This window comes from Acanthochromis polyacanthus, chromosome 2, assembly GCF_021347895.1.
Source record: "Acanthochromis polyacanthus isolate Apoly-LR-REF ecotype Palm Island chromosome 2, KAUST_Apoly_ChrSc, whole genome shotgun sequence".
In the NCBI taxonomy this organism is placed as follows: domain Eukaryota; kingdom Metazoa; phylum Chordata; class Actinopteri; family Pomacentridae; genus Acanthochromis; species Acanthochromis polyacanthus.
Window position 1 is genome coordinate 20,278,442 of NC_067114.1, and position 22,159 is coordinate 20,300,600.

Below are 22,159 nucleotides of genomic sequence, written 5' to 3' on the forward strand. Positions count from 1 at the left end.
TTTTCTCATCTTGTACGTTTTTTCTCTAATTATGTGTTTCTTTTATGTTTTGTTTGGTGGTGTTTGTCTCATTTTTTGTCTCTCGCTTTTGCTGTTTTGTGTCTCATTTTTTTTTGTCATTTTGTCTCATTCAGAATGTACAGTGCTTGTACTTTTTGCACTAAAACAATGGAAAAAAATTGGAGTTGTCCTTATTTGTAGGTTATTTTGCTCTGATTTTCCTGGTCTGGCCTACTGAGGTCAGTCTGACCTGTATGTGGCCTCTGAACTAAAATGAGTTTGACACCAATGCTCTACTCTGTCAAAAAGGTTAAAAAAAAACTGACAAGATTTTAAGAATAAATATATGATGATCTAATAGAAATTGAATATTGCTACTTTTAAAACTACCCCCCAGCAGCACATACACATAGTGCAATGCCCTAGTAAGAGTTTAAGGATATTTCTCATATCAATAAATGTCCCTACAAGGTTAAAAGTGAGCTAAGACAGAATTACAGTGGGTACGGAAAGTATTCAGACCCCTTGAAATTTTTCACTCTCTGTGTCATTGCAGCAATTTGCCAAAATCAAAAAAGTTCATTTTATTTCTCATGAATGTACACTCAGCACTCCATCTTGACAGAAAAAAACAGAAATGTAGACATTTTTGCAAATTTATTAAATTTCAAGGGGTCTGAATACTTTCCTGAATACTTACTGAATACTGTACATCTCACAAAACAAAAAGCTATATATTTGACAAAACAACACAGCAAAACACAACAATAATTAATTAATAAACAAAATGATTGGACAGAACCCAGTTCAATTCAGATTTCATGATGATGTCATGTTTGGGCAGTGATAATACACGGACAAATGGATGTGTGTGTATGTTTGTTGGTCAAGGATAGGGATGGAACTGGATCAATTTTAGACTAAGTATGAAGGAACAATAAAAAAAATAGTGGACACAGTCTCTCATACAGTCTGCCACATAATAAAAAAATATATGCAGCAAATCTACACAAAGCGTTACTGGGACTTTTTCTTAACATATATGATAGGCATTTTCAACAAGCTGTGTAAAATAAGTGCAAGAATTACAGGAAAGATACTGATTGTGTTTTCATGTGTTGTGTTTTCATGTTAAAAGTACTGTTAGACAACAAAATAATACTTCAGAATAAAGTAATATCTGCTGCAAAAGCGAGAGGATTATAAGAGCCAATATGTCTGTCTGTAAAAGATTATGAACAGTGTGTACTTTACTGGCAATAATATTTTTTCAAGATTAGACAGTAATAGACATACATTATAGTACATTACAGTTATGACTTAATGAAAAGTTTTATGATGAAAATGTTCCATCTCACGCCCCTGAGGTGCACTGATTGCTATAATGGAGGCTGCAGCTACAGTGAACCAGTTTGGCGTAATTACTCTTTGGAAATTAAGAAACTCAGCATAATTATTATGCAGCATAATGCGTTTTGTTTGGCTCTAAGAACAGTCAAATGCAGTATGTTACATTTTGGGTGGTAACAAAGAGAGCTAAGAGTTGTTTGTTCCCATTTTTTGTGATCATTTGTGCCAGTTTGCCATTGCAGGCCAAATTCTACACATGCATAGCAGATTTAATTTACCAAAATGCATAGTCATTTAAGGTATTCTGCAATGCTACTTTCTTTACATTACAATATTTGCATATTCTACTAAATCTATTCGACATGTAGCTGCATATAAAAATCACTTTGTAATTACTGATCTTTCACCTGATAATTACACTTTTAGCTAGACTGGTCATAGATGTGGCCTAAAATGACCACAAATACAGACTGTGGAAAAAAAAAAAGTCCTGTCTGGACTTTCATTAGCTCGAGACATTACGCAACACTGGAAAATCTTGAATATGCAGGAGGAAAAACACTTTGGAACATGGTGAAGCGCAATACACGGAACAGCGTAGTGATTAGATATTAGACTGAGGCAGTCATTGAAACTAGTCTATTAGTTTGCATTTTTATCATGACGTGTTTGTGTGTGTGTGTGTGTGTGTGTGTGTGTCAGTCTTTTCTTCATTCTACCAAAATATTTAATATGCAGGCTAAAGTGACTGGGACACTGACAGTGCAGTCAATGCTATACATTAAACATTATAGGTAATAAAATGAATGTAATATGACATTTAAAAAAATATATTTTTGGGAAAATGGGGAAGTTAACTAGGAACTGGGAGACTTACCGGAGGGATTGCATTTCCCATCTGGAATGGGAATGCCTTGGATTCTCCCAGAAGGAGCTGGAAAAAGTTGTTGTAGAGAGGAAAGTCTGGAATGTTGTGCGAAGCTTTCCGCCACCACTAACCAACCTCATATATAGTAACTGTAATAAAATGGATGGATAGATGTCAAGACGATAAAGTTAATTTGCATATTGTCTCAAGCAAAAATAGACAGCTTTCTTTAATACAAATTGCATTTTTTATCACAAGCACAACCCACATTAATACATAAACTCTTCTTTACCATTATTTGATTCTGACATCATTCTGTTTCCAGACGCTACGAGTAAACATTATTTGTAGTCTATCGCTCAAAAAAAAAACAAAAAAACAGCAACAACAACAAACTAGGCCAAATCTGGCCAGTCTTGAGCTGGTTGCCATTGATGGCTATAAAAGCAACGATGACGATGTATTTCAAAGCCACATTATTGACTCATACTCCAGATTTATTCCAGCCAACCACATCTCTGAGCTCTGAGAAACAGAACAAGCCTCACCAAGTCTTTCCTCTTGCATACCCCTCCTTCTCCCACACACACCGCAGATCATTCTATGAAAGCGTGTCAATCATATGCATGACACACTACTTTATCTTTTATAGCAGAGCGTAACCATGTAATTTAATAGTCATAAAACACTTAATCATGAAATTCAGTTTTGTTTTTCTGACTTTGAACATCATGTGATTTAACGAAGAGCACTATTTATGATTGTAGTCAGAGGACATGAGGAAATCTGTTTCAGTCTCCTTTAAAATGACTGACAGAATACAGTCAGACAGAATACTCCCCCTGATAGTGTGTGATACTTGAAACTGCAACACATCAACTCAATAAATAATTCTACTAATTAAAACTACTACAAAGGCGAAATTGTGTGCTTTTGACTCCGTTTTCAAAGTGCCACATTACGTTGATATTTTTAACGAGCACTGGATAAAACAGAAACAGAAAGCAATTATATGAGAAGCCATCGGGACAAAGTGGAATAATAGAATAAAGCTGTGAAACAGTGGTTGGGAGGTGAACACGAAGAGAGCAGAAGAAACCCAGTGGACGTAAACACAACGCAGATCACGTGACTACACCCAGGAAGTAGCTTGAGCGTCAACAACAAAAGGTGAGTGTGCAGCTCTTCTGAAAAGTCTTCTGTTGTTGTAGCTTTTCTGAATGACATTTTTTCCATTTTGTGAATGAATTGTTTCGAACGGGTTATGTTCCTCAAAACTTAAGCCTTTAATCTCGCAAATCGGCACATTTCTCTAGCAAACACTAAAAGCTAACCGGGGTTGCTAACGGAGCTTTTCATTTTAAATTCACACGAAAAGGTAAACATGAACGTAGAAGTGTCCCTGCGAGTGGTAAAGAGACAAACAGTCATATCCTTACATGAAAACATAGTGAAGATATAAATGATGCCAATTACTGATTTAATCAGTGTAGTTTCTGTCTGTGTCACCGTGTTAAAGCTGTACAGGGAAACATGACCTCTTCAGAATGGCGCCTGTCTTTAAAGCTGGTGGATCAGCCCAAGTCCACCTTCCACTTCCCAGAGATGATGCCAGGAGATGTACCACCTGGAGGATACAGAGTCGCTACCTTAAAACAGCTCGTAGCAGCTCAGCTCCCAGACTCCATCCCAGACCCTGAACTAATAGGTCTGTACAGCTGTGATATTTGAACAGAATGCATTAGCTGTAAATGAAATATTGCTCTGTGTGCACATCTGATAAGAAAATTCCGCACTGTGTTCACTAATCATTACTCAAGACAAAGGGTTGCATGATTGTGTCATTTGTCCCTTATCAAGTTCTGTTCTTGTGCTTACCAGAGCTGGTCCACTGTGGGCGAAGACTTAAGGATGATTTAACTCTGGATGCCTGCGGGATTCAACCAGGATCCACCTTACACATCCTCAAGAAGACGTGGCCCGAGCCAGAGAGCAATTCAGGTCTGAATACTTGAATTTCCCCTGGGATTAATGAAGTATCTATCTATCTATCTGTCTGTCTGTCTGTGCCCTTTGAGCATCAAATTTGCTTTTAGCTGTACTGTAAGTAACACTGATAGTTTGACTGAACACGTGTTTTTTTCTTTTTCTAGAGCCTGTAAACAGAGCAACAGCAGCCAGAGAGTTCAGGGTGTTTCATGCTGCTCTTCATTCTCTCAACTCTGCCTACAGAGACTCAGTAAGTAGAGGACACACACAGAGAGACACTACCTGAGCTCTTTAGGTGTTTCATTTTAACTGTTGGAGCACGTTGGTCCTTTATCATCTGCTCATGTGCCGTTGTTTTTGGGATAATATCTGAGCCTTTTGTTAAAAGTGAGGAGTCTGGGTTTGGGCTAGTGGTAAATCAGACATATCTGAATAATTCATATATACATATATATTTGCATTATGTGAAAAATGCTTATATCAAGTTCTGAACTTCCTTTGCTCTCTGTTAAAGCATAAACAGAGAGAAATAGTTCTCCTTTGTCATGACACTAATATAAGGTTTTGCCATTTCCTTGAAAATGGGAGTCTTGCTGAACACACTGTTGTTTTACCTAAATCTGTGCTGTGTAAACTTTGTGAAAATCCTGTTTGTGCAAAAAATGGCAGCACCTGAAACTCAAGAATGTTGTAGGAAGGAAGCAATATGTACCTCTTCAAGATGTCACGCAGCTAATGTTAGCCACCTGACTTTCTGGGAAAACGGAAACTACCCAAGTGTTGGTATTGCACATTGGAAAAACATGGTATCTATTTGCATCATATTAAAACCTGACTTTGCTAGTACTGACAGTCTGTCCTCAATATGAACCGCTTCACTGAAAATAGCATGGGGAGGTAGCACTGTACATACAACCCTGTAGGCATGCAGCTTAAATGAAGAGAATATTTTTTGAATTTTGTTTTGATTGGAATTTATGCAGAGAGAAAAAAATAAGAAGTGAAATCATGGTTCAGCAATAACATAGAAGAAATTGACTTGATTTAGTGGCCACATCGCTCTACCCTTTAACCCTTGTGTCGTCCTGCGGGTCAAAATTGATCCGTTTTAAAGTTCGAAAATATGGGGAAAAAAATAGATTTTCACAGTGAAACTTCTGATGCCCACATTTTCAACACTTTTGGGAAATCTTTGAACATTTTTTTTGGTTGGAAAAATAGAAATGTTAAAAATGTTTCTTAAGAACACTCACATAAAAATCAACCAAAATCCAGATTTTTATGTGGGTGTTCTTAAAGAAAAGATTAGAAGTTTTCCTGATATATATGTGTGTTCAGTTTAGATATTTTTAGGACTGTTTTTGGAAGATTTTTACTCATTTTTCTGAAAATATTTTGAAGAATTTTGCTTTTTTTTTTTTAAATAAATGTTTAAGGAAATTCGGGGGACTTTTTGCTGAATTTTTGGATTTTTTTCAGATAAGAAAACAATATTTTTAGTTGTCTGTAAATGAGGACAACAGGGGGGTTAAGTGTTGTTTTATGTTCAGTCACATCTAAATTTGCAGTTCAAAACAACATCACTGTGTAGTACACATCATGATTAAATCCATTTAGTTGTGTTTCACCTTGTTTTTTTAAACCTAATCTTATCTTCTCCTCAATCCAAAGCTTGTATAAAGGTTTCTGACATCGGCAGGCAGGCTGTCCTTTGCTGGGCAGCACAGGAATGCTATGGGCTGGCTGCATTTATCAAATATCTCTGCACAAGTCCTTGACTGGGACATTATTTGGCACGAGTGACTGGATTCGTCGCCACTGTCCTTCGGGTGCCGTCACACCTGTATTCACAGCTGTTTACTTCTGATTGGACCACCCCTGATGCATTTCAGAGCTGTGAGTGAACGGTACCCCAGATAGCTCAGAGCTGGTCAGAGATTATCCTGAACAGGAACAGGTTTAGCTTTTAAAGCTTGGCAGCTCTCCATGGCAGACACCTACCAGCATGTTGGCTTGACTGATAAAGAGATAGGGAGATACTGAGACAAACGGCTTTGAGTAATTCACTCATATTGATGTTAATTCATGGATGTTGGCACAGATTTCAAATCCTGTAGATGGAGAGATCCTCAACAAATCTTTAAAAAGAAATGCAGTGACAATGAACTCATGTATAATTCCTACATAGCTGTTTTATGGCGTAAATGTGTGTAAATAACTGATTGCTGCTACAGGTATTACTGCAACTGTTGACACTGGAAATACTGCATGGCATTAAAAAGCATTCATGGTCATGAAGTTGATTTTGCGAAAATTAAGGCCTGAAATGGCATTAAGAATCATTAAATTTGATTCTCAGGGGCATTAAAAACTCTTTCTGCGGTTTTCAAGAAAAGTATTTGACAAGAATAATATCTAATTATAGACTGTGATTCATCAGATTTGTGCATCTGCGTAAACTTGCCGAAGCATTGCGGTAATTGTTCCGGCCGGTCGGATACTCTTGCCAGAAACTGCATGTTTTTAAAGCGGCCAGCAGGCTGGAGCAGGTGGAAGAGAGCTGGGAAATGGTTGAAATGCAAATTCCAGCAAAAATGGCTGGAAAACGTGGAATTCAGAGAATGAGTGCAGCCCGTGGGTGATCAGGGGTGGTTTCTGGATTCAGAAATAGTGAAATGTAGGAAGAGTTTTCATATAAAAAATCATCTTTTACAAAAAAGACAAGCTTGTGTGATTTGTTGAGTTCACAGTCGTGGCATTAAAATTTTTACAGTATAGCATTAAAATGGCAATAAAAAACATTCAATCTGACTGGCTGATTTCTGCAGAAACCCTGTACTATTACTGCTGCTTTTACTGTTCCATTTACTGTCTTTCCCCAACACTTAGGTGTATAAAATGCTGACAAACAAAGAGTCCTTGGATCAGATCATTGTAGCCACACCAGGGCTCAGGTCAGACCCAGTGGCACTCGGTAAGACCATGCTCAGTTCTGCACCATGGCATTTCACCAAACAAAAGTTGTAATAGTAACACTCCTATTTAAAACGTCCAGGAGTGCTCCAAGACAAAGATCTCTTTGTGCAGTTCACGGACCCGAATATGCTGGACGTGTGAGTGTGGCTTCTCTGTTCTCAGCTCGTTCACGACGCATATTTGATGAAAGTGCAGCGGACGGTCATTTCAGTTTTCATCTCCTCGTCCCTGTCTGTCGCATAGATTAATCAGTTCACACCCAGCCCTCGTCAATGCCATCATCCTGGTCCTGCACTCCGTAGCGGGCAGCATGCCTGCTCAGTCCAGCGCCAGCTCTTCTCGCAACGTGTCTGCCAGTTCTTACAGCGATATGCCAGGTAAGCAAGAAGAAGCTTCCGCAAAAGTAGACAGAGTTTATGAAAGGGAAGAGAAGATCACTGACAGTTGTAGACAGCTGAACCGAAGCAGCAACATATTGATGAAATATCAATACTGTTCTAAACGTAGAGGGTTTTTTTTGCTTTATTGTTGTGTTCTTGTAATCATCTAGTTTGTCTTTTCTGACGTATTTTCTTTTCTGTCAGGAGGCTTCATGTTTGAGGGGATGTCTGATGATGAGGAAGAATTCCAGTCTGTAAGTCAACAGTTAAGCTCAACACCAGACGTATGAACAGGAAAACTGATGCTAATGCCATCTTTTGTGCTCTTAAATGTGTGTGACAGGGGAGCCCAGCGGGTCCCTCCAGCAGAGGCGGGGTCTCAGCAGGAATGAGACCAGTTTCTCTGAGCCACAGCGGAGCAACAGGCCCTCGACCTATAACGCAGAGCGAGCTGGCTACTGCTCTGGCCCTCGCTAGCACTCCAGACAGCAGCGCCGTCACGCCAACAACAACAAGTCAGGTGAGATTCACTAACGGTTTGAGAAATGTACTCAGACACACACATAATTCTTTGAAACCGCTGAACCAGAGAGAATTTAGATGAAAATATGGCACATCAAAGATATTAATATATTTGAAAAACATGATTCCCTGCTGCTGCATCACTATTCTTTCACTTTTCTTTTCCATCCTTCTTCCTTTGATTAAGACGGACCCCTCCAGTGGTGTAGCCCCCATGCCAGCAGGAACCCCAGTCAGTAATGATCTCTTCAGCCAGGCACTACAGCAAGCTCTGCAGGCCACCAACATGTCTGCTCTACAGGTGAGCTAACCCACTAAATCCCACGTATTCATTTCAAGAAGGGGATAATAATATTTAAAATGTTTTGTCCTTTGTTGGTATCAGCATCAGCTACACACTGCAGTTTGCACTATTTGGACTACTTGGTCTTTGCATAAAAGGCTTTTCTCTGAATGTGTCTCTGTTTTGCCAGGGCCGCTGGCAGTCCCAGATGCAGCAGCTTAGGGACATGGGGATCCAGGATGAGGAGCTGATGCTGAGGGCGCTGCAGGCCACAGATGGTGACATCCAGGCTGCCCTGGAGCTCATATTTGCAGGAGGCCCAGGACTCTGAGTCCAAACCCCACGGACAAAGCCTTTTATAGAAGAGAGAGCAGGAAAAATCTGGTCACCCTGCTGCCCAGGAAGGATAGGCGAATGATAGCTCACAGTGTATAGAGTTCTTATGGTTCCTCTATTTAACTTGAAACACAGTGTGCTGACAGAGCAGCATCAGCTGAGCACCTACAGCTTTTTCTTGTTTGTGTGACAAAATGTTGAATAAATTTAATCATGTTTGCATCATGTGTGTTTGCTCAGATTTGAAGTTTCTTGTTTTAATTGTGCAACACAACACACTACAACATGCTGGGTGCAGTATTAAAATATGTCATGAAGTTTGAGTTCTAAAGCATCTTAATAAACCAACAAAAAATATAAGGAATTCAGTCTTACATTTCACTTACAGTATAAAGGTCTTAAATATTGTTTTTCCTTCCAGCTGAAGACATTCACATCAGTAGAGCTGCCATGAAATGAATAAACTTATAATGCACGAGGACTGATTTTCGCAACAGGTTAAATGAACAAATTATTTATGATTGAACTGATTTTTTTCTACTAAATTCACTGGGCTCAAGTGATGACAGATTACAAGAATATGGAGCCCTGGATATACATAAATAAAACCACAACTCCCATATAGAACACCTTTTCTATTCATTTAGTCTCTTTGGAGTCGTTTTTAGTTGTTGCAATTAAATATGGCATTACATATGTCTTAAATTATCGCTCGAGAGACGCATTTCCACAGCCTGCTTAGTTGATGTAATTCCCCTATTTGCACACTAGATGGCAATGCTGTAGCATTTTAGTTGACTTGACTGGTTATCATCCTGTGTTTTTCTTCCTTTCCCCAAATTAAAAATCACATTGTTTACCCCAGCCAGACAGCTGCACAGCCCCAGTCTGTTTCTGTCTGAGGTTTCTTCCTGTTAAATAAGAGCGTTTTCCCTCACTACTATCACCACGTCCTTGTTTCTCTCTCTAACACAATACTGTAGGGTCTTGACCTTTCTACATGACATGTAAGGATATGTTAGGATTGGGTGCTGGAAGAACAACACTGAAACTGATGAACCCTCTGTGGAACATGTCTGGGTAAATGGTTTGTATTGTGTGCTTTAATTTTTCAAAGATGCCAGGCAGGAACATGAAAGAAGAAGTTGCACAGATCGCTTCATTCACATCCTCTGATGGCTTTTCTTGCCTGAGCATTGTCACCATTAGCTGAGCCCCTCTTTTTTTCCCCTCCCCAGCCTTATTACAGACGGATACATTTGCTTTGTCTTGTTGTCTCCCATTAGGGTATTTTAGGGGAGCAGATATTGCCTGCACCCCTCCCGACGCCACCTACCGTCCTCCATCTACAGTAATTGCCCTGCTTAGTTTTATTACTGCATCTGTGAATGTGACAGCTCAATCAGCGGATTGGCCTTTCATGAGCACAGCACCCAAACGGCGCTTTGTGTCCGTCTGTCCCCATTACCGTTTTATATGCATGCACACCTGCGGGCAATTTCCACCTCCAACAGCCTCCAAGGGTATTTTAAAAATAAAGCATTTCCATTGTGCTGAAGGAAACGGCGTCACGCCGTCAACAGAACAATTGTGACTAAAAGTGTTGTTGCCTTTCTGGCAAATTAAAAAGGAGACAGTTGTGGCGGCTCAGAAAGAAAAAAAAATAGTGTAATTTGAAACCAAGCAGGCAAAATGCTTTTTTTTTTTTTTTTTTTTTTTTAGCTCTTGTACTGAGCTACTGACTTGAGCCTACATTCAGTCTGCTATATCATATTTGCTGTTTTGAGTGCATAAGCCACCAGCTTTGATAATATTCTAAACAATTTACTGGGGAAAATCACCATGTGAAGTTGTCATGGAGATGCTGGATGGTGTGCCACACATATGGTATACAAAGGATGTTATTAACCCTCCCGTCATCCTGCGGGTCAAGATTGACCCATTTTAAAGTTTGAAAATGTGGGAAAAAATATATTTTCACAGTGAAACTTCTGATGTCCACATTTTCAATTTTTTGGGGAAATTTCTGAACGTTTTTTGGTGGCAAAAAAAGAAATGTAAAAAAATGTTTCTGAAGAGCATTCACACAAAAATCAACCAAAATCCAGCAAAATTCAGTGGATTTTGGTTGATTTTTTGCGTGAATGTTCTTCAAGAAGATATTACAAGTTTTACTGACATGTATGTAATCACTTTAGATATTTTTAAGATTTTTTGGAGATTTTTACTCATTTTTTGAAAATATTTACAAGAATTTTCTTGCCAACTTTTGGGGATTTTTTTAAAAATAAAACTTTTAAGGAATTATTGGAATTTTCTTCCTGAAGGTTTGGCAGATTTTCAGAAATTTGGGGAATCTTTTTTTGCTGAATTTCTGGATTTTTTTCAGAGAAAGAAACAATATTTTTTGGTGACCGAAAATGAGGATAACAGGAGGGTCCAGCACCATATTTAGATTCTTCCTTTGTCACCAGTGAGAGTAGCATTGACTATATGTAATCTCTCAGGAGCTTGTCTTTATAGTGGAAATCACAGAGCACTATATGGACTGTTTGACCGCTCTTCCTCCACGTCTCTATATAGGTAGATAGATACTGTGAGATCAATAATGATACAGAAGGCCTTCACCACTCTCCAACACTCGGTATTAGAGCTGCGAGGAGTCACATTCTTGTAAGAGTTTGTGTTTGTTCCATTCAGCTCTCAGATATTACTACAATGATGTGGTGGAGGATACATCACTGTGAGAAACCTGCTCCAGAGAGCAGCTTAAACAACTGCAAAGGCCTTCCTAATGAGTGGTACCTGGAGCTTTGAAGCTGCCACAAATTTACCCAATTACTCCAGCAGTGACCTAAGATTCAGGTAACGAGTGGGGTTCTGCGCCACGCCATTACAGGCAATATATTAAGCCAATAGGAATCATCAGTCCCAGGCCTTTTGAAACGATGTAAGAGCTCGCCTAATCAAGCCTTCACAGACGAGCAGAACAATGCTATTCTCTGGAGATGAAATCCTCCAAAGTACCACATGGATAGAGTTGGTATAATGCTCCCCATCCGCTTTTGTCTTTCTGAATGGAAGCAACTCGCGTGTTATTAACATAAGGTCTGTTACCTGAGATTGCTTTCCGCCCGGCGTCACTGAGCGGAATATGAAATGAGCTTCTGATGGACATGAGGCCATTTTATCCCCTAGTGGCCCATTCATCGCTTTCAAGCCATGCTTTTATTCTTTCCCCTTCTTTTTCCAGCCCTCTTTTTTTTTGTCCACAAAAGCTTCTTTGATGCATTTCATCCCAGGTGCTTTAACCCCTTGATGGAGCTTCCGTCGAGGACAACACAGCTGTGGCACAGGGACAGGCAGAGGTCATGCAGAGGAGACCAATGAGGGAGGTGGAGAGGGAACTCGAAACAGCACCGTCACGTCTTATTTTTGACTGAAGTTGTGGTTGGAATTGAATTGTGTGAGGCAAGGAAATCAACTACTGAATCTCAAATGACATGGCCATGAAAAAGTTGAAAAACACGTTTGGTTTCACTCATGGTCACCGCAAAAAAGCCGTGCATGCAGGCTGATGAGCCGGTAGCCACCGATAGCGTCCTCCTGTCAGTTTGTGAGGTGTGTGCATTACTGATTCTGTCTGCTATCAGACGACTCGAGAGGCTGTGAATGTTCAGTGTTTCCTTTCATCAGCCCCCTGCCTGTGCTCTTCCTGAATGCCTGCCAGTTGTTTTGTGGCCAAAATGTGCTCCGTACAAACTGTTTCTGCACTCACAATGCAACAGTTCTGAAAGCGATTTCAGGGGAAGGGGATTAGGGATTCAAAAGCACCGAGGGATGGACTCCGAGCATATGTTACCTGTTACACTGTAAAACCTTAAAAAGTATAAAAACTACAACAATCAACTAGATGTTTTGTTGTGGGTGCGTTCGTTCATAATAACTGCTAGCACAGACTGAATAATGTACATGCAAAAATGGAAGATCTGTTGATAGACAAGCATGTAGCTCAATAAATCTGCACAATTAAGCTATGAATGAATATTGAATAGAAAGGAAATTTGTTATTTTTCCTATGATTAGTTTGAAATGCAGTGTTTTTCCAGAATAAATCGGCAGAGAATTCATTTTACAGACACGTGAAAATCAACACTGCAGCTCTGTCTCCTGATGGCTGACCAACAAACGCCCTCTCAGTCTGCTACTCGAGGCAAAGACGTTCTTCAAATGCCAGGAATCATATATGATTTACACTTCATTAAATCTACGGCTGCTACTTTATAGCAGTGGAAAAAGGGAGATGCAATTACAGGAGAACCGCGAGAAATATTATCGGCGAAGTTACGTACAAATCAAGCCGGTGCTACTGGGATGAACGACGGAGTGAGAAAAACGTATTACAGGACTGTGCTACAAAAGTGGATCAATAGAGAACAACAAGTGCCGGAGTGCTGGCCTGATAATAGCTCCAGCATTCTGTCCTTAACTCAAACAATGGTCGCTCTTCAGCTCTTACTGAAGGGCTTCACCATGGTAACGGTAGAGATACTGGAAGGGGCTTTTGTCCTCCTAAATAAGTGTGTCTGCTTTATTGTGGAGGATCTGTGTGAAACAACAGAAATAAAGGCTCATCAAGATATCGAATCACACATTAAACTCATAAACCCGACTTTATTTATTTTGAACCTTGATGCCTCTATGTCCCCATACAATACATTCAGTATATACATTTGGCCATGAGGGACTGTACAGAGATATGTTATAGTAGTGCATACATATGTGGCACGAAAATGTACACAAAGGAAACTCACACATGCCACTTTACCACGGTAAAGTGATACACAAGATACACTCGGGGCATGTCAATGGCTGATGGCTTCTTACACCAGTATACTCACACACACTCACATGCACTCACACACCCAACAAACGCTGCTTCACTCTCACACACACAAGCATTAAGACACTTCTGAGGGAGGAGAAAGGCTCTTTCAGGCTGTCATTACGGAGACGTGAAGAGTGCGTCTGCCGATTGCAGCAAACGCCTCCCCCATGTCAGAGCAGCCTTCCCTCCGTTTCTCCCGTATTCTTGCCCTCCATATCTCCCGTTTTCCCTTTTCTCCAAAGCTAAGGCCTCTCTCTCGGCAGTGCGGCCGTCACACGCAGGCTCTTCCCTTTAGTAGAGTAACGCTCAGCAGCAGCAGTAACTAAATAAAGAGCCTCTACTGTCAACACCGGATCTATTAAACAGTGAACATTCGGAGCATAAAGGATACGTCTCATATAGTCTATTCTAACTTTGCATTTCTTCTTAGGATATCGTCTCTCGAGGTCATACATAGGTCCACTTCCACAACATACTATTCCTCAATAAAGCTGTGGGTGCCGTTAGGAGACACCCTCACATGACATATTGATCTCATGACCGTGACATCTGTCTGCTCACTTACTGCACCAGCAAAATAAACGTCTCAATACATCCCACTTTCTGCAATCTTTTTCTTTTTTTAACTAATCACGTCACTCTTTTGATTACATTCCCTCCTGGTGGACGTTTTGTACCATCACGTTTGTCATAAACATCTGTTGGAGGCACACACACTCCTGTCATTTCCTCTTCAATCACTGCAGTTTATGGTTGCATAGCACACAGCGGAGATAAAGTCAAAGCCAAAATGTGTTTGACTCTGTACATACAGTGGTCATGCTCGCTAAAGTCAGTTATTAATTCCTAGTATCAGTCATTTTTCAGCTCGGGCCAAAGCCTCCCCGACAACATTTTCATTTTTTACTCGCTCATTAAACCACAGAATTTTGCAACTCATAAGACTGATGAAGGCTTCCTCTGATGTCTGATCATACATGCATTAGGCAGTCCCATTAGACTCACTTCATGGTGCTGCTACTGTTGGCAAATCAGCTTCTTCTGCCTGTAGTTAGTCAGCAATAATATTTGCCGCGGGCTGAAATATTATTGGCTTCATTACAATAAACTGAAGCCGAAAAGCAGACGTGTCATTCCTATGAGTTGCTAAAAATCAAACGTGATTAATGAGGGAATACGGGCAGGAAAGTAAATTAGTAAGCCGCAGGGAAAATTCTACTTTTTGTAGTTTAAGGGAGGAAAATAAAAGCTGACAACCAAAGAAGTTGGAGCATTAGCTGTCACCAGGTACCAGTAGAGTTAAAAAAAAAAAAAAAAAAAAAAAAAAAAAACATACTGGGACACACTCAGGTGCATACAAATACCGTACACATGAACATGTTGCACACAGGCATACTCTCTCGTGTTCACACATGTATGGACATCTGGAGATTTTAAAGCGAAATGGAAGCGTGACGGTTTGAAGGCGGGTGTTTGTCTGGTTTTGGACAGGCTGCACTGTCACCGATGTGTTGGAGGCGGGAGGGTGTGTAATCGTCCCTCACACGAGGCCTGACGGGACAACCCTGTTGGTCGGGAGACGCAGTGACTCGTGTCCCGGAGTCAGGCCGCCGAGGCAAACGTGCATTTAGCAAAACTGGAAACGACAAAAAAATGCAAAGCACCACAGCAAAAAGAGGCCGGAGTAGTCCCGAAAAACACGATCACATCGGCACACGACGATGAGGGCGAGGGGGCCGACGGGCCAATCACAAAGGAGTAACACATCAGTAATAATTACCCCGGAATAAATTACAGTCACAGAACAATTGTTAAAAGCAGAAGTGGAAATCAGCTGATCTAGCGGACTGATTTGACCCATGCATTATAAGGCGTTAACCAAACATCTGTTACTGACATCACACAGCATTATAATAGTAACTATACATACAATTTGCTGATCTGGAAAAATCTGCTTGTGTTTTCATTTTTTAAAAAAACTCGGATTAACTGTATTCAAAAAGCATATTTCGAAAACCAATGATGCAATTTTAAGGGAATTGGGAATGTCGAAGGGAGAGCAGATCGATGTCTGCAATCCCATTGTACCTATTGATCTGCAGATGGGCGAATGAAATTGATTTTCTGAGGTAGACAATGCAGGCATATTTCATTCTCCCAATGCAAAGCCATTCTAAGCAGGGGTAGCGGGGGTAATTTGGTCCATTTGGACAGGCTCTGGTCTCTAGCCTCAGCCAATTGTAGTGTGTCGGATGGCTTGACCCATCCATCACGCTCTCCTGCCTGTCTCACCACTATGGTACTTACACTGTCATTGGTGTGATACACCCACTCAGTGATGGATAGCAGACAACATGCGCTATGACAAGATAGAGAGATCAGTCTGCACAGCTCACAGGCCTGTTGTTTCCGCGCAGCTGGGGACGCACCATTCATACGCGGCCACTTTATTCAATATCCTGGCCGCTGTATGGGGCCCACGCGGACAATATCGCTCAACATGCATCATAAATGTTGCTTCCCTTGCGCGGCTCTTACAATCTTCGAGTCCCCTTTGAAATACAGTTACAGCATCAACAGAGCCTAACCAAAAGAGAACCTCAAGCATACATTTCATACATAACTGTCACGATGTGCACTTGTCGGCAAAAGGTACAACGGTTCATGATAGAGGTTAATCCCAGTGACAAATGCTATGTTGTACCTTTCTTTTTCTTTGAGTGTTAAGTGCTATGGGCAATCAGCTCAACAATCAATGAAATGATGCTCTTCAGATAGTCAGTCTCTGATGTGATAAGTGGATGTCTGTCATAAATAAAATAAAATACAATAAAATAATAATAACTTCTGCAACATTGAGTCTGTGTGTGTATGAGATAGTATGCAGTAGGCCGTCGAAACAGGTCTGGAATCTGTCGGCCAGTGAGGTGAGTCAGGATCAGCAGTTTGGGATGCCACAGTTCGTCTTCCCATGAGCCTAGCGGGGTCCATCCTCAGGGACAGGAAGCGAGGAGCCACAGGGCGGCCCGGTGAGTGCTGCAGGGGCGGACGCCTGCAGGGGGCCCAGAGCACTATAGTGTCCTGATGGCTACAGGGTAGAGCAGGGACATGTGTTCGGCACCCTTGATGGGCAGCTTGCGGCTGGAGTAGAAATGGATGATCTCAGGCACGCTGTCAAAGGGGCAGCTGTTCTGGCCCAGGATGTACTTGTTCTCCTTCGTCCGCGACAGCTTCATATGCATGAAGCCCTGGCTGCTCCTGGAGACAGAGCAGGACAAAGGAGGCAGACAGAAAAAAACAGTTTAGCTCAATTAAAACAAGATTAAGAATGACATGCTCCTTTTTAGCAGGTATAATGCCTACCATTGTAACCAACTTAGATCAGGCAGTTAGCGTGCCAGCATTAGTTAATTGGAAACAGTCAGGGGATCACCAAAGGCTCAACAGTTCCTCCTAAAAGGGATTTCATGGCAATTCACCCGACATTTCACTCAGAATCACAAATGGCAGCTTCAGCGCTAATTTATCTAATGAATAGTGAAATATTTTGCCGGGTAAGTGAAAAATCTGACAATTAGGAAAATACAGTCACAAGGGCTCATCTCCTGGGGAATGTTGATATTTGTGCCAAATTTCATGTCGATCAACTAACAGTGGTGATATTTCAGTGTGGACCACAGTGGAGGACCGACAGATGGGCAGACAGATCAACACTGCTGTCCCTAGAGCCACACAACTAGAATGACTAAAAAAGTAATTTAAAGAAGCATGTCAGAAGCCTTAATGTATCGAACTCTCCACAGATCAAGCCTCTTTGACAGCCCCTTTCTCATTTACTGCGGCAGTAGCTGCTCCCCACAATACGTGACAATGTTCTGAAAGCTGGATTACCGCTGATAACTTTGGAGCTGTCTGGGGGGGAGACTAAAAGGCAGGTTGCTTAAGGTGCTAAGTTTCACATGCAGCGCATAGGGATGAGGCTAATGAACCCCCAGGATAAATCACTTAAGCTACAGCAATAAATGCACAGCAAATTAAAAGCTCCCTGTGTGTGTCTAGGTGCCTTCGATCAATACATTTTACAGCTTGCCAGCAGTTGTCTGCTTTGAAATAGAAAATTACTTTTTTTGGAGTTGCTCTGTGATGTGACAGTAAAGTTTTAGCAAGGAATTGATAGAAAACTGAAGTTCCCTTCAGCTGCTGTGCTTAGACCCTGTTGATAATTTGTCCTTACACACTATATTGGCATAATTGCTTTTTTAATCAACAGCTAATGTTTCTAGCCTGCAATGATTGCTTTGACCTAAATACTATGGTTTGTCTTCAATAGGTGTAGCAGCTGTTTTTAGCTCATTAAACTCATTTGTATTCATATTGTATCATATTATTTTTTTCACTAATCTGAAATTCATACTCTGTTGGCAGAATGCCTTAAAACAGGCGGGGGGGGGGGGGGCACTAACTAGTGATGCACTGATCCGATATCGATATCGGGTATCGTTCTGATACTCAAGCAGATATCAGAACAATGGGGTTGATCTATTCAATTCATTTCTATGTATGTTCATGTCTATGTGCACATGCTATGCGGAGTGCACCAGTAAAAGCACACAATTTACTAACATGGCATGGAGAGAGCTAACAGCAAAGAGACGTTTGGAGGTATTTAATTCTTGCTACATCAACAAAGTCTTCGGCTGCAAAGTCAACGTTCTGAGTGGCTGAAAGAGGACTGTAAAATATCACACAATCATGTGATCAGTTCCTCCAAGAAACATCACGCTGAAGTACGCCATGAGCTGTAAGTTCTGTTCATTCCATAGGTTCTTTACTAAGCTGCTGGTGAGCGATTATATTTTGACTAACCACCCAAGTAAATGTATTTGTGTGTATCTATTTGTTGCCTTTGGTTTTACTAAGTTAAGAAAGCAATGTTTAAACTAAGCCTCAAGTTGCTTTTTTTTTTTTTTTTTTTTTTGCCAAAGTCCTGTTATTAAAATCAGTATCGGGACTGAAACATCGGATTGGTGCATTTGTAAGAATAATGTTTTTTTGCTGGCAAAAACGGCAACACCGATAAAAATTTCTATTTTTCAGGAACCCATTAAGTGAGCGGGGCTGTGGAGCCATTCATAATGCAGCCAGTCAGCGCTATCTGCACTTTGCATTCAGTTTGTGTTGAAGTTCTTTTGGATATATTTCTCATGAGGACTGTGAACATGCAGATAAGTGTACACAAGGTGTTAAGTAGCACAGAGATTATTTATTCTATCAGCAAAACTCGGATGTGGGTATGTTATTCTGACAGTGACAGACAGAAGCACACATTTCTGTTTTGATAAGATACAATGAACGCACCGCGGTCAAGGCTGTTGATGAGGTTTACAACCTTTGTGGCACGGATTTGTTTCTCTTCCTGATTACTGTATGGTTTTATAAATAGTCAGGCAGACAGTAAAATGAGCAAAATCCATATATATTTTTTAAAGCTTGTGAATATATCCCCACTGCAAGAATATGCACATATTTGTAGTTATGCCCATTATCTGCGATGAACAGGAGTGAGAACTTGGCTTTAGGCACCTTAAAGCGAGTCCATTCTTTACTTATCTCCTAATTGCATGTGTAAAGCTGGCAAATGTGTTCTCTCCCCGATGCACCAAGAGAAACCAGAACAAAGATAACACTGAGATGAAAAAAGAAGCAAAGAATGTACAGGGTTCAATTTAGGGACATCCACCCATAATAAGAACACATTCAAACTAGGAGATTAGTCGTTTTTTTTCAGCAGATCAGACAAATGCTGCTTTTAAGAATAGCGTGATTGTTATTTTTAGAGATAAGAGAGATAGAGAAGGGAATAAAGTTGTGGAATCCAATGCACTTTATATGGCTTCTGGTGGAGAACATTTCAAATATTTCAGCTAACACCCCTTTTTTTTTTTTAAATAGATGAGCTGAGGTAGAAAGCTGCAGGCCTGCTGAGCTATAAAACTACGGTAAACACAACTATGTGACTTCTCTATTACTGTGCCTCCAGCCTTGATATTTGAGCATGTCATTAAAAAGTTCATCGGGTTTTAAGAGGAGCAGGACAAATTCCCCTTGCCACAGGTCTCTATAATTCTCTAATTCTGCAAATGGTGCCAGGAGAGCTTCTTTTAAAGAATCTTCCCTGCAAAGTGCATTTGATGAATCTTCTCGTGGGGCACTGGGACAAGGGCGTTGGGTTACATTGAGCCACACTTAAAAAGGCAAACACATCAATAGCATCATTTTTAGATTCCCAGCTGATTCTCCAGTCGGTGTTCAGGGCTGCTTATCATGTTACAGTCCTGCAGAGACACAAACCAGGACAACAGAGCAGCACGGCACGCTTGCTGATAAAAATGAATGTAGGGCTGTTTTTGAAAAGACAGGCTTTGGCGGTGTTATCATATCCCCGTGTTTGTGGACTTCTATTTGTCTAATCAGGATTAATCTCACTGGGGAGGTCTGCTGTCTTGTTTATTGAGGTTTATGACTTTGATTTGAGCCCTGTAGGACTCGAAGCAGGAACAGCCTGACAGCAATCACGCTTATCTCCGCCTACAACATATTGGATTGGTTCATGAATGACCCTCTCACTGTTATGAATCTATGGCACCAGAAAAGGCAGAGTCATCTGATAAAAAGATAATGATCTTTGGCAGAAGCGAAGACCTTTTTAAGCATTGTTGGGCATCAGATATTGTGGGCGCCCATTATTTCATATGAGCACAAATTGAATGAGCGTAGCTGGGATGATACCTACCAATCTGTAAGTCATAACATATTAAAAACTGTAATCAGTGGAGTAAAACAAGGCATCAAGTTTCCAATCCAATCTTGCTGTTGAAAAACATACACCTACATATTTGCCTCTTATCTCTTGACTTGTATTTGTTAACAATAAAGTAATAATAATTAATAAAGTAAAGTCAGTATTTCTTTTGCATTCTTGACAGTCCTTGGTCTGATCTGTGCCACATAAAAGAAATGATCAGACTACAAAGTGGCTTTGAAAGAGGAGCTGAATTGCAGATGCAAAGACTTTCTGATGTGTTCTTTCAATCAACTATTTTGTTTCCCTATGTCTGCACTCTGGTGTCAAACCAGATAGATTTTCTTCTTTCTCGAACAATTTCTCTGCTCAGCCTGTGGAAACATGCTGTGCAGGGCTCTCTGCGAGTGAGAAACAGGATGACACTGTGCTCTCACCGACTTCTGAAGGATTTAATATGTTTCAAACTCCTAAAAGGGTTTCTCTCCACTGAGACAAAAGAGAGAGAGAGAAAGACGGGTGGGGGTCCAGGTGTATAGAAGAAAGGGGTTAGGAGGGCAAAACAGAAAATGCTTTCCGTCAGGCCAGAGGACTCTTGAGGCTGGAGGTCTCAGCGATGCCTGTCTCTATCAATAATGCAATACACATACGTGCCACCTCATGGCCTCATACATTTTTCAGCAACCTCAGACATGGAGGATCTTCACCTTGGGTTCCACTCATTTTGTGTGGCAGCAGGGGAGACGGGTTTGTGTGAAGAGGCTGAACTCTGCCTGCAGGGTGATGGCACCTGTCATTACCGCAATCAGCCCGCTGATCGTTTTCGAGGCCCGATCTGACTGACGCCAAGGGCACAAGATGATGTTCTGTAAAACCCAGGAGCCGACTCACTTAAATATGCGCGTGAGTATCTACGCACACTCACACACACGTAGAAACCTTGAAGCCACACTTTCTATGCAAATGATTTTCAATTAGTTTTTTTTTTTTCATTTTGCTGCAGGTGTTTTCCCTGCCAGCTCTTGAGCGAGTAAACACAGTAAATTGTGAACAATTTGCAGTTGTTAAAATATATGATCAAAAAAGAGAAAACGCCCAACCTCACTTGTGTGCAGCAGGTAATTCGCTTACCCAGATGTTAAGATTTAACTATTACCTGCATACTGTGCTTCATCAAAGATGGACTCACCACACTGAGGGTGTAGAATAAGAGGGGAAACCACAGTCTACTCAACACATACCCTCAGGGCACCACTTAATCCTCTTCTTTTTAAGGCCCCAAAGACTTCTCGGGCTTTCCCTGGAGCCAACTCCCAAACAGAGAGAGCAACTTTATTTCTGTTGGCTAGAGGTCCAGGTCGCCTTGTGCCAAAGTTCTCACCATGATTAAACAGCTTAGCTGCACAAACAGAACTCTAACATGGCCTTTCTACTCTTCCTCTACTCAGTGTGACAAACAGTTATTATGGGGCGTTGCAGAAGTAACCTAACTCCTTGCTTTTGGTTGCTAAAAACAGTAACCTTCAGAGCTGGGAGATCAGCAGATGGCCAGCTGCTGCCTATTACAGAGACACTTTACTAACTGTACTCCCCTATCATTTTCTCTAATAGTGCAGCCCATTATTGAGGGTCATCTGCACATCATTTAGATGTGGATTAGTGTAATGAGACCATTACTGAAGTAGAAGGTTAAAACATGTTTTAACCTCACACTCAATCAAAACTTTTCTTATCATTACCTGGTTGAGTTCAATCAGGACAAAAA

The 22,159-nt window shown here is 40.9% G+C and overlaps 2 protein-coding genes across 5 annotated transcripts in view; one reads left to right on the forward strand and one right to left on the reverse strand.

The window, feature by feature from the left end:
- The first annotated feature begins 3,257 nt into the window (after positions 1 to 3,257).
- ubl7b (ubiquitin-like 7b (bone marrow stromal cell-derived)) lies at positions 3,258 to 8,929 on the forward strand. Of its 2 annotated transcripts, none has more exons than XM_022200461.2 (11): positions 3,258 to 3,388; positions 3,738 to 3,926; positions 4,100 to 4,219; positions 4,372 to 4,457; positions 7,097 to 7,181; positions 7,263 to 7,320; positions 7,427 to 7,560; positions 7,768 to 7,817; positions 7,907 to 8,083; positions 8,273 to 8,386; positions 8,559 to 8,929. In XM_022200461.2, the coding sequence occupies exons 2-11, from the start codon at positions 3,752 to 3,754 to the stop codon at positions 8,697 to 8,699; spliced, it is 1,140 nt and encodes a 379-aa protein (XP_022056153.2). In that variant the 5' UTR covers positions 3,258 to 3,388; positions 3,738 to 3,751; the 3' UTR covers positions 8,700 to 8,929. The 2 variants fall into 2 exon arrangements, with proteins under 2 accessions (XP_022056153.2, XP_051800147.1); XM_051944187.1 differs by lacking the exon at positions 3,258 to 3,388 and adding an exon at positions 3,437 to 3,596.
- Positions 8,930 to 13,358: 4,429 nt separating this feature from the next.
- The window catches only part of zgc:158464 (uncharacterized protein LOC791139 homolog), a 103,449-nt gene continuing 94,648 nt past the window's right edge, over positions 13,359 to 22,159 (reverse strand). For all 3 annotated transcript variants that reach the window (XM_051944180.1, XM_051944175.1, XM_051944171.1), the window contains one exon: positions 13,359 to 16,850. In XM_051944180.1, the coding sequence (XP_051800140.1) occupies positions 16,664 to 16,850 (187 nt within the window). In that variant the 3' untranslated portion in view covers positions 13,359 to 16,663. The remainder of the gene's footprint in view (positions 16,851 to 22,159) is intronic.

Excerpts from the sequence above, each read along its gene's own strand:
- ubl7b (XM_022200461.2), top strand. The coding sequence starts at position 3,752 with ATGACCTCTTCAGAATGGCGCCTGTCTTTAAAGCTGGTGGATCAGCCC. Across the intron at positions 4,458-7,096 it reads ACTCTGCCTACAGAGACTCA|GTGTATAAAATGCTGACAAA; the intron begins GTAAGTAGAGGA and ends CCCAACACTTAG. Across the intron at positions 7,182-7,262 it reads GTCAGACCCAGTGGCACTCG|GAGTGCTCCAAGACAAAGAT; the intron begins GTAAGACCATGC and ends TAAAACGTCCAG.